At 33.5% G+C, this 18,302-nt stretch overlaps 2 protein-coding genes across 4 annotated transcripts; both read right to left on the bottom strand.

Moving 5' to 3' along the window:
• Positions 1-693: 693 nt before the first annotated feature.
• LOC112023689 (endonuclease 1) lies at positions 694-9,944 on the bottom strand. Of its 2 annotated transcripts, none has more exons than XM_024056306.2 (9): positions 9,651-9,944; positions 3,085-3,265; positions 2,878-2,985; positions 2,704-2,759; positions 2,536-2,619; positions 2,330-2,425; positions 2,157-2,227; positions 1,284-1,357; positions 694-1,104 (listed from the first exon to the last, which is right to left on the bottom strand). In XM_024056306.2, exons 1-9 carry the CDS (start codon positions 9,942-9,944, stop codon positions 980-982), a joined length of 1,089 nt encoding a protein of 362 aa, XP_023912074.2. In that variant the 3' UTR covers positions 694-979. The 2 variants fall into 2 exon arrangements, with proteins under 2 accessions (XP_023912074.2, XP_023912075.2); XM_024056307.2 differs by having other exon boundaries at positions 2,157-2,221.
• LOC112023690 (endonuclease 4) lies at positions 9,831-18,043 on the bottom strand. Of its 2 annotated transcripts, none has more exons than XM_065772892.1 (10): positions 17,927-18,043; positions 17,663-17,778; positions 17,226-17,406; positions 16,541-16,651; positions 16,387-16,442; positions 15,599-15,682; positions 15,229-15,321; positions 12,016-12,083; positions 11,258-11,331; positions 9,831-10,230 (listed from the first exon to the last, which is right to left on the bottom strand). In XM_065772892.1, the coding sequence occupies exons 1-10, from the start codon at positions 18,009-18,011 to the stop codon at positions 10,085-10,087; spliced, it is 1,014 nt and encodes a 337-aa protein (XP_065628964.1). In that variant the 5' UTR covers positions 18,012-18,043; the 3' UTR covers positions 9,831-10,084. The 2 variants fall into 2 exon arrangements, with proteins under 2 accessions (XP_065628964.1, XP_065628965.1); XM_065772893.1 differs by having other exon boundaries at positions 17,883-17,997.
• Positions 18,044-18,302: the final 259 nt, after the last annotated feature.

Raw genomic sequence — 18,302 nt, 5'->3', positions numbered from 1 at the left:
ACAAAGAGAAGAACTTATCATTGAAGGCGCAGAAAGAGGGAGAGTGGGAGCGATTGAGGGGGGGCGGCGGTGAGGTCGTGAGAGTGATGGCTTGAGGAGTTAAGGGGAGCAGTGGTAAGGCTGTGGCCGTGTGGCTGTGACCGTGAGAGTGACTGGAAATTGAGAGAAGGTGGGTGGCGGCTTAGAGATGAGAATGAGAGAATAAGATAGGAAAGGATTAGGGTCTTGACTGAATAAGTTTATATATATAGTAGGGTTTTTGGTAATTTAGTTTAACGGGTCTGGGTCTGGGTCTGGGTCCGGGTACGGGGCGGGTATCACTAAAACCCGAACCCGACCTAAACTTGCTTCGGGTTTTATATTAAAAACCCAAACCGACCACGAGTCAGGTAAAACCCGATCCATTAGGATCGGGTCAGGTCGGGTACTTGCAGGTTGGGTAGCAATTGCCATCCCTAAAGATAATTTACTCAATTTGAGGTGACTAGCTTCCCAAACTTGAGAGGAAGAATAGACTTTTTGGGTTAATTTTCTGCTTGAGTTCCATTGATTCTTTCACACAACATAAATAATTCTTATAATGAGATAATAATTATTCTAAAAAATAGTAACTAACTCCTGTCAAATACAAATTTGAAACAATAACAACCTAATCTACTACTGCTAATTTATTCATCATGATTTGTTGTGGAATGCACTACAGAATCATTAGAAAAAATGTTATTCCACGCTTGAAGTTGTTACAGTGTTCTCTATTTCTTATATGTATGGACTGTACATATGCTGGAGGATTTCATATCTGAATGAAGTAGAGGTTCTTTTATTTGAATCTATAAACTAAACTGGGGATGAATGACTAACCTATAGGATCAGTCATTAAATACAAATTAACAATTATTAACAAGTTCAGTTAAAAGCAATTACTGGTCAACAAAAGAAAATGATGAATATTCAAGTATTTTTGTGTTGATGGACTGCTTTAAGTAGCTATTGCAAATCCTTCATCAGTGTCACCAAAAACGCGGTTCAAAATCATAGCTAATCGAACTCCACCCTGAGCAATTCGTTTCATAACGATTGGCATCCTTGAGTCGAAGTAATCATCTGAAAGCACACAAAATATGCAAATTAACTACTATGTCATCCTAATTTGAAACAAGGCTAGCTGTTAATCACTTTTTTATGCCCTGATTTGTTTTGTAATTTGATGATGGTCGAAATTGTAATATTCTTTTTTTTATTACAAATTGGAACAAATGGACAATCCTAAATAATTTGCATACCTGCTAGAGTTGTACCAGGGTCAACTCCTTTGTAACCCCATTTACAAGCTATATTTATGCTCTCCACAGCCCACCTGCATATATGCCACCATTAGGGAAAAAAGAAAGAAAGGGGAAAAAATCCATGTTGAAAAGTGATTTGTAAGAGCTAAGGGGTGTGTTTGTGTTATCCGTGTGTATTTGTGTTGTTTGTGTGTTTGCATTCCTACATGCATGTGCAAAGGATGTTTTATGTATGAACAAAGTTTAACAACAAAATAAACATTACTTCTTATTTTTAAAATCTAATCATTAAATTGCATATTCTTTAAACTCTTAATACGCATGTCAAATTTTGTATCAATTGAATATTATTTGCTATATGATTTATAAGATTATATTTTATGCATAAGTTTAAACAACAAAAATTTGCAATTTAAACAATTTGTTGATGACATTGCTATTGATTTTTAATCTTCTAGAAATCTTGCAAGTATGAAGAATATAAGAATAAGATGTAATCCAATGATGGATTTGTCAAAATTCACCTCTAATAAAAAGATATTGAGTAAGGTTGTAGTCTAAGACTACAACCTCACTCTATAAAATAAACATTACTACGTATTTTTAAATCTAGCGATTGAATTACATGTTCTTTATGCTCTTAATACACATGTCAAATTTTGTTTCAGTCAAATACTATTTACTATATGATCTATAAGATTATATTTTATACATAGTTTTAAACTTCAAAAACTTGCAATTTAAAAAATTTATTGATGACATAGCCATTAATCTTTAATTTTTTAGAAATTTTGCAAGAAGCATATGTTGAAAAATAAATCTGAATAAGGGGTATGAGAGAGAGAGAGAGAGAGAGAGAGAGAGAGTCACTTGGTTACGCATGAAAGAATATCATCGCAATGTTCCCATGATGAAACATCAGAAGACCAGATTCCCTGTAACTATATAGTTAATAATCAAAAGCAACTAATTTCATTATTGGAAAAAAAAAAATGAATCTTGTTTCTTAAATGCTAGTGAGGAAGTTAATTAGTTACTCTTACATCGGTGAAGTTTCCCTCTATGTCTTTTTGGAGGAGGTCCATGTCTTTTTCATAATAATCTGATAGAGCAGTTAGAACGATCTCCCTATCCCATACCTGTACATAAAGTTAATAGAGAGTTATTTAAACTATGAAGAGTTTTCAAAAAACTTTAAAAAGCCACATACATTATCACTTATTATGGAGATCCTATCTAGGCAGCTTACATGATGCAGATTAGATTTATGCCTAAACCAGCGTAGATTTATGGTGTTTCCTCCTTCATCGCTTGTAAATCCGACATGCATTGGCTGGAGAAATCAAGAAAAAAAAATGATCTTTTTGGACAAGTGATAATTTTATCAAAGAAAAAAGATGTTAAAATTCTCACATACTTGATGGATATCTCCCATGAAGTGTGACAAGAATAACAAGGCCTCAGTCATATTATCTGCAAATATATATATATATATATATATACACATGGAACTGCTAAACCAAAACAATCTTATATATAATTAATTAGGACAAACTATACAATCAAATTTTGTTTCACTGGATTTCCTTACATCTACGATCAGCACTTCCCTCTCTGTAGTGCACAAGCTGAGAGGTGAAATTTTGAACGGCACCTGCAACACACATGTCCTCCACTCCATGCGGATCATGACAGTCCCCTAACCCCATGCCATGTAAACATTTTTTTTTTAATTAAAAAAAATATATTAATTGCAAATATACTTATATCACCAAAAAGAAGAAAATATTTGGCTTACTTTGATAATTGAAAGTGCACCCATCATCGGGTGTGTCAATGAAATGAAGTGGGCTTGTCCACCGATATTTATGCCAATGCCGGATTTGGTCAGGCCATGTACAAAGGGCCGACAGGTCGCCATTGACATTAAGGGGTAATAAGTTTTGAATAGCTTCTAATGCCTCAGACCCTAGAAGACCCTATTAATTAAGCAAGCAAGTAGTAGCAATTAGTTAGTCATCATCATTATGTTTGATTGATTGTGGTGTACAACTTATTGTTATTTACTTATTTTTAAGGACGATGAAGCCGCAATTATTCCTTGGAGATTTTACACATTTGATTGCATCTCTCTCTCTCTCTCTCTCTCTCTCTCTCTCTCTCTCTCTCGCGTATGTCTTTGTTCTTGTGTACTCACTCACTCTAAAATGATTAATTGAATGAATTCTGGGCCACACACTATTCTCATAGGATTGGACCTGATCACAGAAAAAGCGTAGGAGCCAGCAAGGTTGCCCCAAATGGCCAAACCTACATTTAGGTGATTTGTAACCCCCTTTTAACACATTTGGGCCATTGATCTTTCTGAAACAAGGCCCTGCCCACACCAAGTCATTCTTAAAATGTCTTGGCTTCATATTCCACCAATAATAAGACTAACTTTTAATTTTCCAAAAAAATTATTAAAAAAAAAAAAAACTTTTAATTTCATTAAACTGAAATTTTTTTTCTTTTTAATATAATTACTATTTATTACTATTATTATTTTCAGAGATTTGATAGGATTTGAATCTATAATTTCAGTTTCTTGATGATTGTCTTTTACCATGAAATCATGACATTAATGAATTCTTTTAGTTGCACAAAATTTGATCTTGGGTTTTTTATTTGACAAAAACAGACTTAATTAACTGAAGTAACTAGTGTTGGATATATATTGAAAACAATTTACATTTTGTGATTATACAAATAAGAATAATATATAGACCTAATCATAAACAAGAACACAAAAAATTCAAAAGCAAGAATAAAGACTAAATTAGGAAAACTGTACAATAATGAAATAATTTACATACCAGATTTCTAAAGAATGAAAGATGCAAAATTAATTGATTCTTGTGTTTGACACAAACTTCTTAAGGCAGATATTGGCCCTCGCACATTCAGTGGGGCTTAGAGACTCATTAACGTTTACCTCCCAGAATAAAATAATCAACACCACATAGAAGAAGACATTTCAATCTTCATGCTCAACGAACTGAATTGTGTCACTTTCTCTCTCTTTGACTTTATGCAGATGTATGCATAAATGTATTTTCTTTGGGAGAGTTTCTCAGTCAAAGTAGTTTCATGAAAGAAGGATTATGAATATGTACATTGGTGAACAGACACCCTATTCAGAATAAACTGTTGTGCATGGTCTTACTGACTCAAAAATTTAAATAATAAATATAATTATTTGGACAAGAGGGCCCAGTCCACACATGCCTAAAATCCGACCTAAAGTCAAACCACACATGCCTAAAACCCAACCTAAAGTCAAACCTATGAGCATATAAACTCATATATTATTCTATTCATTTCCTTCTTTTTTGGAAGATTATTGGATATACTAACTAACCATTGAACATAATGTCTTGAACTGCTCAGCTGTTTGTGTATACCAAGAAAATATAATTCACATAACTCATTTTTTGAACATAGTTCATTCTTATGGTTGTGTTCATGTTGGTCCTAAACATATCCTAGTATTTTCATGGCATGCTCTAGAGAATTCATCATTGGAACTCTCATAGAAGCAGCTCACTTCACACTTATATAGGTGACTCTTATTTTCTTGTTATACCCACTTGGATTTTTAAGATATAAGAATTATTGAAAGCCAAGCTTACCTTGATCATTGCTTGCACGTGTAGGCATCACTATTTCGTCATAGGAATAGCTGGGAGATGTTATCTTAATAGTGATAAAACTAGTCGCCATGATTCAGTGGTCCCTTTGAACCTTGATCTTGGGATCTCCAATCAACTAGGTTGGGTTGTTATCTTGGAAACATTGAGGTTATAGGCTTTAATCCCCCCTGCCCCCCCCCCCCCCAATAAACACGCAATTTACTTGCTTTCCACTTAAAAAATTGATTACAAATTGGTTTTATAATCTGAAAAATATTTCCATTTGAGAGCATGTTCTACGTCTATGATGAATATGTCCAAACTTACCATAACTCCTTGCCCTACCAATATATATGAACAAGCACAAGTATCCAGCAATGCATGTTTGTTTAGATTAATGAGACTTGCCAATTATATATGCTCTTCGCATAATAAGATGGCCTCTTGTGCTATCCTTGACACACTAATTGCATTAATTTTAAACCCATTTGACATCTTTAAATTGTCAAATTTCTCATGTCATTGCATTGGAGCTTGCTGTAATCCATATAAGGATTTAACAAGCCTGCACAGTTTGTTTCCTTATCTATAAACCATAAACTCCTCAAGAAATCTCATACCTTCCTTTTGTTTGTAGCCTCTACAACAAATTTCACCTTATACTAGTCAATAATTTCATCAACTCTCAAATTCTCAGGTGGTAGATCCACCAATTACTATGCATGGATTTCTAAGATGGGTTTAAAGCATTTTTTACACTCTTTTTTCCAATGAGGCACCTCATGTGTGAATAGTGCTTCTTTGAAGCCTTTAGGTTCAAATTCTAAAATATAAATTAGAAAATATGAACCATATGAATAGGACATTTGTCCTTTTACTACTCTTAGGTTCAACCTCTCTTCAATCAACTCTTGATCATGAGAGGTACTAAAAATAAACTCAAACTTTCTTTTAAGAAAGAATAACACTTAAAATATATTCTAAGTAATTTCCATGCATATCAAAAATAATATTCTCATAAATTATAAATTAGCATGCACTACCATTATGACCATAATACAATCAATGGCTATTAGTCCTAATTTTATCCTTTAAGGAATGGAACCAACACCTTTTCTTAACACCCCACATTTAAGAATTTATAGCAAGGCATATAACCTTTTTATAATTCACAAGGTATCTTAGTGGTTTTCTTTGGAGGCAAATCATTTATAATTTCTTTTAAGGCAACTCATTGAGAATATAATTGGTGAAAAGGATAGCCCCCCCCCCCCCCCCCCCCGCGCGCAAAGTTCTATGGCAATCAAGAACTAGTCCCATTCATTAAATATTTTCTTAATTTTATTCTTATAATTAATGAACATCTTTAATGCCTTATCCTTGCTACTTGGCAAGATCACATAACAAACTCGTGTGCATTCATAAACAATAAAAAACTCAAGCATGTCAAATAAGGCATGTATCATATATTTCATCCAAAGAAATATTATAAAATAAACATTGGAATTATTGTACACATTACTATCCAATCAGATTCAAACATTTGATTTGTGACTTATTTAATTATTGTACAAACTTCTTAATGTATTTATTATTTTTGCCTTTTAAATCTTTTTGTGTTCTTGTTTATGATTATTGTAGGAGGGATGAACCCGGGAAGTAGAGACATGTTGTATGAAAACATCCCGAAGAGGCAATTAGGCCTCACTGTTCATTAGATTGGGCCTAATCCAAATGAGATAATCAAATACCAAAAATCGAGGGGAGTATCCCATCTGAGGAGGCTGAGGAGCAAGCTTCCCTTGGGTGACCAAGGTCCAACCCAAGAACCACCAAGATGGGGGTTGAGGAAGGACGTAGAGATGTGTAGGCAACGGAAGGGGGAAGCTTCCTAATAAAGCACCCATTACCTCCACATTAAATGCACTATACTACCTCAGCCTGTTGTATTAATGACAGAATGACCTATAAACAGTGTCCTTATAGCTTGCAACTTACTCTACCACCACTGACAAGATAATGATGGGACAAGTATCCAAGTAAGAATCAATAGTAGTCTAAGTGGAAGGCTGTGATGCAACCCCAGTAGCCTATATAAAGGAAGAATGCTCCTCCAAGAAAGGGGATTAGAAAAAGTGAGGAGGGAGAAATAAAGGCCATAGGGTGAGAAAGTCATCATTGTAAAATTTAGAAGTATGAGCAATAGAACTGTTGCTCCTTGGCTAGCTTAAGGAAGAAATTAATATGAGAATCTTTATTTTTCTCCTTAACTTAGCCCTTGAATTATGTTGTTGTTCTTGTCTTTTTCTCTTTTTCTAATTACTAGTCTGGGACTACCAAATGTGGTGGGAGTTATCTAAAGTATTCACCTCTATAAATTAGTTGTATTGGGCCTTAACCTAACCCATTTTTATCAAGTTGGGCTGGGCTGCACACTCATTTTTAGCCTCCCTACAATTATATATATATATATATATATATTGTTTTTATTTTCATAATAACAAAAGTAAATTGTTTCTAATATATATATATATATATATATATATATCCAACAATCTTAAAGTAGATTTCCCTTATCACACATACAATAGTGCTTAGAGACTCACGAATATTTGCCTTCCAGAATAAAATAATCAACAATACAAAGAAGAAGCATTACAGTCTTCATGCTCAATGAATTGGACTATGACTCTTTCTCTCTCTTTGACTTTATACATGCATACAAATATTTTCTATGGGAAAGTTTCTTAATCAAAGTATTTCATGAAAGATGGACTATAAATATGAATGTTGGTGAACAGACACCTGTTCAAAATAAACTGTTGCGTATAGACTTACTCAAAAAATAAATAATAAATAAAATATTATTATTTGGATAAAAGGGCCTAGCCCACAGATTCCCAAAGTCCAATCCAAGAATATATAAAATATACTCTCTCTCTTGCCTTTTTTTAAGTAGAACTCAATAATTTTCACTACTTTAATACCGTATTCAAATAGACACATTAGGAGTTAAAATTTCTTATTCACCGCTTTTAACATTTTTCAACAACTAGAGCCTATAAATCAAAGGTATTCAATTTCTTAGCACATAGGCAAAGGAAGCATGCAAAAATTTACAATTCCAAATAATTAACAAAAGAATAAAAGAAAAAGAAAAAGAAATCAATTGTAGAAAAACCAAATGCCAAACAGTTGCGTCAATGTTAGGTAGCCTAGCGAAGCTAACTGAAGAAAGAAAGTTCACGGAAAGTCATCAATGATAAAGTGATAATAAGAGATGATCAAAACCAGTCAACAGGATGATACAAAAACAGATTGATAATTATGGCCATGGGGAAAAAGGTGAGTCATGGACTCATGGTTCAATTGTTTCCATTGAGTATTATTGACCCATACATACAACTTAAACAAAAACACTTTCTTTGAACATTCAGTTAAAAGCTCCCTCCATTAACCCTTCAACTGCCCCTGGTTTTAAACCCGAACCGAATCGGTCGGTTCGATTAGGTTAACGGTGAACCGGTCATGAAACCAATTTTTTATATGCAAGAATCGAATTTTTAGAAGATCTGAGGGAACTGTGTGAACTAAGGTTCAACTCGAAAAACCGGCTGAACCGTAGGCTGGTTCAACCGGCTGGTCTGAGTTTAACTGTGAACTGGTCATGAAACCAATTTTGTATATGCAATAACCAAACTTGTAATAGATTTGAGGGAACTGTGTGAACTGAGGTTCAACCCGAAAAACCGGCCGAACCATGGGCCAGTTCAACCAAGTCAATTGATTGTTTTTAATTTGAAAAAAAATTGATAAGTCGTTGCTAGATATTGAACCTGAGACAGCCCCCTTTAAGGACTATGGCTGACACCGTGACCAACAAACCAGGTAAGCTTCTTGTGAGCTAATATGAAGTATTATTAAATTTATATTAGATTTACATGATTTATAATTCCAAACTTCCATATCACCTCTATCTCAATGTATTAAATATTACTAAATTTTTTTTCACTGCTAAATTAACTTGTGATTCAAGAATAATACCTTTGCATAGGAATTTACTATTTATGAATTTATTTTAAAAGTGATTTATATTTAATAAATAATTTCTACTTGAAGGATTATTATACAATATTTATTCATGCTTATTTACGTTATATTATATTCTATTAACCTGATAATGTACTATTTTATGTTAACCTTATAATATCATGAAAATTTAATTGAAAGTTTGGCTCTCTTTTTTAGATATTTTAGTCAATTTTGCTAATATTTACAAATTTAATACCTTTATTTTATTTAAATTAATTACTAAATTAATTATGAAACCATCACGATTCAACCTCGGTTGAACCTCGATCCAACTTTAAAAACCTTAAACCTCTCCCATTACCAATTCTTTGAATGATCTGGGTCTGAAAACCATGCAACTGCCTAGAAAATAGAAATGAAAATAAGCCGAGTGGTTTATTTGGAACCCATTATAGTATATAATTGATGGCTTGATCAAAAACCATTTTCTTTGAAATAACTTTTGAAAAGTACTCGTCAAAAAAAATATATATATTTGAAAAGTATATTTTACTTTATTTTAAGAGTATTAAGAATCAATTTCTTCATCATAAGACTTTTCTCTTTTCAACATTCATGATGCTGTAAATAAATTATTATTAAAGTAAAATTTCAACGTTACCTGTGCAATCCGACATGTCATAATATGACCTTCTTTGCTCCAGCCCTGAGCTCCGGGCCCTATCATGAAAGCAAAACACAGCAACAAAACAAACCAGAATGGAGAGCATCTCCCCAAAACCTCAAACTTGGCCATTCTCTCAAAATACCAACAATTTTTTTTTATATGACTAACAACACATAAAAAAGATGAAATTAGAGTTAACAGAATGTCTGAGTTATATATACAAGTTAAATCATTGAGTACAAGTTTATAATTGCCACTATTTAAAGTACCCGCTCCAATGGCCACCATTTAAAGCAAGGTTGGGGCATATTCTGGTACACAGAAAGAAGGGCATCATCGTTGAGAGAAGCTTAAAAATGATAATTTACATCATGACTCATGATGTCGTCTCAACAACAACGACTCTCACGTTTGCGTATGCTATAATATTAGACGGCACTGGCCCACTCTTGTAGTCTATCATCATCAATTTTCAATTGAGAAGTGAAAATACGGTTAAGTGTAGCAGCTAGTCTGACCCCACCTTGGGCTAGCCTCTTCTCCACAATTGGCAGCCTTGAAAGAAAATAATCATCTACAACACAAACAAGAAACTATGAGACACAGACAGAAATGGTAATTACGTAATCAACTTCAGATAGATGGTTACGTACGGGAAGCAATGATGTGTAACCATAGCTTTTTTTATCATTTCACACCAACTTAATTTGGTGCTGGCCATGTGCAACAATTAATAAAAATAAAAGGGTTGGCCACCAGACATTTTCAATTGGATGCTTCCAATCTTTTTTTTTTTTTAATAAAATAATCTTTTCTGTGATTAAAAGTCCAATAATAATAATAATAATAATAAATGTAATTGTATGCTCTTTTCAAACAACCACATTCAATGTTGTTTGCCACTGGTATTATGAGGGGGGGACGACCTGAACGTATATGTAAAAAATAGTCTAGCCTTTACACCAGGAATAGAGCCATATTCATTTTATTGAAGTTTTTCTCTTGCATTGATCTGGATACCTATTTATCTCTACAGCTTAGATTCTTTATTTTATTTTTTTAAATTTTTTTTTTATGCGTGTTGATATATATCCATTTTTTTACTTAAATAATTTCAACTTGCATAAATTATATACATATATGATAAAAGAAGTGTAGAATGTGGTTGTGGTTGTGGTGGTAGTGAAAAGTGGTGGAGTAAAGGGCTAATAATGAATCAAAAAACCATGCCAAACCGCTCAATAAAATTTTGGTGTACATCATTGGGCAAAAAATTTTAAGGACTATTCTACCAAACAATAATCATAACACAGAGACACAGAGGAAATGAAAGCAAGGTGAAGACTGAAGAGAGAAGCTAAAATTAGGGTTCCGTACTTCCATAACTTGCATAAATTAAAACACTTAATCCTCACATAACTTTCGGGAACTATAATTTTGGCAACGATTTTTTCAGTGGGGTTAATACCAGGCAAGATAAATGCAGTTTATTGCTAGCTTAATTATGTCCCTTAAAACTAAAAAGTCCAACTTTTAATTATTTTATATACCAAAAGTCAAAAGAGATGAACTGTAAAAGATCAATTGAAAAGAGAAAATACCTCCCAAAGTGCTTCCTGGCGTGGCATTCTTGTATGCAAACTTGCACGCCAAACTAATGCTTTCAGAAGCATACCTGAAAAAATTAAAAGCAACCTGGTCCTGATCAAGTGTATTAATTCCTTATAAGACAAAACTAAATTTAATTTCTTTTCTTCTATCTGAAGTGAAAAAAAAAATAACTATACAAGCGTTGTCAATCAAATTCGATTATATATATATTATTTATTATTATTTAAGAAAATAAATTTAAACAAAGCAAGCCACATCATCCCTTAGTTTTGAAACCACAGCTTATTTATTTCAATTCATCCCATGTTGAGTTATTCATATTGATATTGTCCTTTTTACTGGTACCCCACCCTTTTCCTTACTATTAATGGAAAATATTAGAACCTGGTATGCTATTCCATTCATTAATTTACCACAACCAAATATAGATTTATTCAATTCCCTTCTTCTCCCACATTGTGTACTATATATATATATATATATAATTGTTTTTTCCTCTTCACAGGAATCCAACCAAATGGTTAATAAGTAAATTACTAGGCACAGGTAACATTTATTTTTTGAATAAGGCTCTATGAGGGAAGTAGCAGTTCTGCATCATTGGTATTTATGTTACTCCAGTATATTATCTGTGAATGTGCTTATAAAGCCTGTACGTTATTAAAGATCTCAAAGCCATTATCACAAACAGAACTACATAAATACAAAGAATCCAAGGAACAGGAAAGGAGTACAGGCATTTACTTACGGGTTCGGACAAACTGTGTCGTTATGTGAGCAGTTTTCCCATGATGATATCTCATTGGACCAACCATTCTATAGACAAGAAAGGAATTAAAAAGAAAAAAAAGAAAAAGAAAAAAAGAAGCATTGGTAAGTGTCACTCTGCTGCACAGGCATTCACAGAGCACACTCATGTTAAGGCTGTTAGCAGACACAAATCCATAACAAACGAAAATTATGATGAAAAAAGAAATGATATTAAAATATCAACATATAGTTTTTATTTTCTGACTGCCTTTCTAAATTAAATTACATGAAATAACCTAATAAATCTGTCTTTTGGGTATACTGCATTTATGCTTTCTTTTTTGGTGAGACAGCAGTTCTTGTTACTGATAAATCTTTTTTTTTTTTTTTTTTTTAAGTAATAAGACTTTTATTCAACAAGAAGAACGCAAACAGCCATTACAGGTGTTCATGATGGTGAACACAAAAAAACAGCAAACAAAAACAACTAAAAACAGAATAAGAGAAGCAACTTAAGAGGCACTACTAAGGGTAGAAAAGAACTCCAAAGTAGAAGAACAGTTTGAAAAACCCCAACACTTAGCCCATTCAAAAAGAGTATTTCGGCTGATCGCTTGTAACTGATCAAGCGTTCTCTCCAAACTCTCAAAAGAGCGCCGGTTTCTTTCCAACCAAACAACCCACATCAAACAACCAGGAACCATATTCCATACATCGGAAGCATAATTTCCCAACCAATTACTCCAACAAGACACCAAACTCACCACAGAACCTGGCATAACCCATTGAATCCCAAAAGCTTGTAACATTTGCACCCACAAAGCATATGCCATTGAATGTTCTATTTAGCATTGGTTTTGGAATAGCATAGTGCTCATGCTTACTGCATATAATGCACAAGAATTAATTCAACAAAGAGCTTCAAAGTGCAGGCTAAGAGTTTTAGGCGATTGTGCTAGCAAAGATGTTCATGCATGTATTGCCTGGGGGAAACTGTCTTCACATCAGGTGGTCTAACTTTGGAGTCAATTGTGCCATCTGATGTATTTAACTGTTGCTGATGTAGACAAATCTATGTTTAGTTGTGGAGTGTTTAAGGTTAGGAAAGATGAAGAATTAGAGAGAAGTTAGGGCTGTTTAGGGGCTGTGTGAACAGTACCTGTGAATAGTAACCTTATAAGAAATAAGGGGAAAAAAAAAAAAGTAGAGAAGGATAAAGAAACAACAAAGGCCAACGTACCTATTGCTCAAAACACTCAATTTTATTAATCAACTCATTCTCTTTTCTTTGAATACATTGAGACTCTTACTAGTAGTTAGTATAGGATTCCTACTAGTATTAGGACTAGTAATAAAACCTAATAAATACTAACTTGGACCCAAAGTAATTAAACCTAAGATACTTAGAATACCTCAAAAGATTCTAGACTCAACTAAATTACCAAAATACCCTTAATTCGAAGGAATTGAAGAAATTACAGATTTGCCCCTCAATATAATGTCTTTCACTTCAATTGGACTTCACACGAGGACCCAATAAAATAATTCTTGTATAGGTAAATTTGCAAAGTAATAGCATATTAATCTTCCATGACTCCATCATACTCCTCCGGTTTGAAGAAACTTGACCTTGGGTTTAAAGTGTTTAAAGTATAAGAACCTTCAAACTTGAAACTTGCACCAACTCTTCAATCACCTTTGGAAGCATCAAGAATGAAAAATCTTTATTTCCCCTTGTATCATTAAATTCGTTTGGAATGATTAAATCAACAACCAAAGGATTATTCAACTTGAAATCCTTCTTGAATTGATCTTTGGTAGTAACATCAACATCTTCCTTCATCTTGATTTTTCCATGATCAATTTTATGCTCGCCATGCTCCTTTGTGATCTCCATTGCAAGAACACCATTATCTTCCTTGGTATCAACTTTCCCATGATCAAACTTATTCTCATCTTGCTCCAGCTCTCCAACTCCCTTTAGTGGCACTATAGCTCTTTGTTTTGGAGTTTCAGTAGCATCCTTAGGCCTGACCTTTTGTTTTTTCCTTAGCTGTTCTAGTTGTTTTGCACTCATAGACTTTAACACAATTTATGCATTATTGAACATAAATTTATATGTATTGTCCTTTTCAATATGATATACATCTCAAAAGCCAAGGGCAAGCTAATAAAATATGAATCACAGTCATAGGAAAAACATCACACCATATAGAATCATTATATTGCCCAAGAAAAATAGAAACCAAGCATTGTTTCATTACTAGAATAAATGTGCTATTTATCCACGCTACCTTGTATGGTTTTGGATGTGGTTCTATTGGTAGCTTCAACCTCTCAACAGTAGCTTCAGAAACAACATAATCTCGCGGCCACCATCAATAATAAGCATTCAACTTTTAGTTTCACAAAGCACTATGGTCCTAAATATTGAAGTACACTTCCAATCCTCCTCTTGCTTGGGTATAACTTGAATACGCCTAACAATTGAGAGAAGAGATCCATCTTCCTCATCTTCCTTGAGATCACCATCTTTGTGCATCAACATGATCCTAGATGGTAAGTTTTGTCAAGCGCTTGAAGAAGATTTTGGCAAAAGACTAGTGATAGGATTTTGCTCTAATACCAATTTGATGTAGGACAAATTAGGGAGTTGTCTATGTTTAGTTGCGGTGGGTTTAAGGTTAGGAAAGAAGAAGAATTAAAGAGAAGTTAGGGCTGTTAGGGGCTGTGTGAACCGTACTTGTAAACAGTAACTTTAGAAAAAAAGAAGAGAAAGAAACAACAAAGGCCAACATGCCTTTTGCTCAAAACACTCAATTTTATTAATCAACTCATTCTCTTTTCTTTGAATACATTGAGCACAATATATATAAAGACTTTTACTTGTACTAGTACTATAGGATTCCCATTAGTATTAGGACTACTAATAAAACCTAATAAATACTAGGACCCAAAGTAATTAAACCTAAGATACTTAGAATACCTTAGAAGATTCTAGACTCAACCAAATTACCAAAATATTCTTAATTTGCAGAAATTACAGATTTTCCCCTCAATATATCGTCTTTCACTTCAATTGGACTTCACACGAGGACCCAATAAAATAATTCTTGAATAGGTGAATTTGCAAAGTAATAGCATATTAATCTTCTATGACTCCATCAGTTGCATTCAAAATTGCATGTAGAAAGGAAAAGGAAAAGCATACTGTAATGTTCCTTTGAATGGCTTTAATCATGATTTCAAGATCTGAACAATAGAATGTCTTTAGAGCAGAATCAATGATCATGTCATCCCATACCTGGAACAAAACCAATTTTATTGAATAATATTATTGACTAGAATAATCGATAGAAAAGAAAAGTGCATGCACGCACAGATATTATCCATGTTGCAACATTTATTCAGTTTGCTATCTGTTGTATGCAAACTGCTATCCTTAGAGCATAAAATTCTAACCTATGCATATTAGTCAAATTTTATGCATATTTCTTTGTCCAATACATTGTCAATGGTTATCAAGTAAAAGCAGAAAAAGATGGAAAATGGTACACAATTGGAGGACTACTAAGACTTACATGGTGGAGATTTGATTTCCGACGGAACCATCGCACTACTATTGTGTTCCCGCCTTCATCTCCAGTGAAACCAACATGTAGGGGCTTCCATCAGAAAGCAGGAAGTTAGATGACATGAGAACATATTAAATTCCTCAGCACAAAATCTTTACAGAAAATTTAGCTTTAAGGACAGAGTAAAGGGAGAAAAAGACTGAGAAAAACTAGCAGTTAAATCCAGTGGCTGCTCACTATGGTAGATGCGCACAGTTAGTTGTGATATCATATTCTGCAGCCATTCTTCATATAATATACACTGTTCTTAATCATGATTGTCATAGAAACACCATTACATTGACATTGATTGTATCAGATAGACTTATGGTAATATACAAGCAAGACACACACACACATACACACTTAAAAAATTAAATATTACTGAATTTTTTAAGAACTTACGCTAAATTTGAACAAGGGTTAACACACTAAGCTAAGGACCATGTGTCATGAAATGAAAGTCACTTGTTTGAGACTTCCCCCTGCTCCACCCCTTGAAGCTAAACCCACCTTATCAAGGTGGAAAAATAAAAAATAAAAAAATAACAATGGTGCTTTAGGTTAAAATAATTGTTGCCACTCTAAATACCACTCAGATGGTTTTCACAAATATGATTATTGTTTGTTCCATTTTACACACAATGTGAGAAAATAAATTTCTACTGTTCATTACAGATTCAATTAGTTTGCTGGCATAGTTTGTATCTTCAAACTGCATTTAAGTTTTTGAGCTGCCAGTAGAAAGAACAAACCTGATGGACATCTCCCATGAAATGTGATAAGAACATAAGTGCCTCCGTTAAATTGTCTGTGATTGACAAAAGGAAGAGAATTGAAGTTCTTGGAACTATCATGTTATATCATGTGCAACAATTGATTCCAGTGACATATATATAGAGTGTTTACAATGCAATTTTAAATTGGTATTCTGGTAAGCCGATGCGAGTTGCATTGTGTAGTTGTAAATTGCTCCAGTTACACATCTATTTTTATGTCCAGCAGAGTCATGACAGTCTCCTACATAAAAATCATAGAGCAATTTCATTTGGAATTTATGTTAAAGAAAATAATCATGACAGTGCAAAAGTAGATTAGAATATATAGCACAGAAGGATATGTTGTCCCTTATTTTCTCTGGTGACATGATATACTTCAATAACCATCATATGTACAAACACCCAATCTAACAGCATCGAGGAACTTCTGCTCATAATTTACTTTTCTGTGGCAACATACAAAGCCTAAGTGGCTTGAGAGCTGATACTGGAATGACTTCGTGCTTCAAATTGCAAAAATATCTGTAGATTTCAAAAGATTTTTTTTTAAACACCCCCCCACATGATCATGGAAAACTCTTTCCTATCAGTTTTGTGCATAAATACAAACAACATATTAAACATATGTAGTATAGACCATAACAAAAGAAATCATCAATTAACTGTTTAGAGCATAGAAGTTATAGCCTATGATATTGAGACAGTCTAACATATGCCTCCATAATGTAAAGCTTAAGCTCATATAATCTAGAATAGCCTGAACATATCAACATAGAAAACAGCATCTTTTAACCACAAAGAGTAAGCAAACTTACTGCAGTACTCATAATTACACTTAAAATCTGGTGTATCAATATAATGTAAAGCACTACTCCATCGCCAACGAAAGTTATGTCGAATCTCATCGGGCCAGGAGCAAACAGCCGCAAGATTACCTCCAGCAGACTCTGGAAGCAGTTCTTTCACAGCAGCTACAGCGTCTTCAGTTAGATATCCCTGAAACACCACAAATCAAGTGCACCCCTCATCAAATTTCTACTCTACAAAACTTATAGCAGGGCAGACCCACAAACAATGCAAATACGTTGATGAGATATATATATATATATTATGCGGGTTTGATCGTTTGCTTCCTAAGGCTAATTACAACCTCATCTTCACAAATTTCTTCTTTCTCTGGTTTTTCACATAAACATGTTAATGCCAAAATCATCTAAAATTAAAAATAAACAGTCTATGCATATATACTTACCTCAGCTATTTTACAAATTGCATAGTGGCCTTCCTTTCCCCAACCCAGAATTCCTGGCATCAATAGTAGAATACCCAGTGACCTCCTAACCCACACTAGCTCAGACCCGCCCATATCTACCAACAATAACAATAGCAAGTAAACAACAACAACAAATAAACAAAAGATTTAGTGCGTGTGTATATATATATATATATAATGAGGAAAAGAAATCGCATACAGCTCGCCAATTGAAGATAATGGATATTTGGATCATAAAATTACCGAAATGTATCGGATTCTTATGAGTGCATAAAAAGTTCCCAAAACTTTGCTTTTCATTCCTAAGCTTTAAAAGTATGTTTTCCATCCCTATTTTATTTAGAGATTAAATTCTATAAGGACGTGGTGTAAAACCCATGTTTTACCCCTCCAATCCCAACATGCCACATCATCTTATCACATATTTAAGAATAAACACAATCACACTCAATCAATTCTAATACCCATATATAAATCCAATATATATATATATATATATTTTTTATTTCTAGACTATTAAAAATGTTTGACTTAATACCGGACGAAATGGGTAATTACCCATAATAAGCCAACTATATAGTTAGTTGGCCCGGTTTACAAACAATATCACTTAGTAACA

The sequence above is a fragment of the Quercus suber genome, unplaced genomic scaffold (genome assembly GCF_002906115.3).
Source record: "Quercus suber isolate HL8 unplaced genomic scaffold, Cork oak 2.0 scaffold_66, whole genome shotgun sequence".
NCBI lineage: Eukaryota > Viridiplantae > Streptophyta > Magnoliopsida > Fagales > Fagaceae > Quercus > Quercus suber.
The sequence above is the reverse complement of the archived record's forward strand: the minus strand, read 5'-3'. Positions and strand labels throughout refer to the sequence as shown.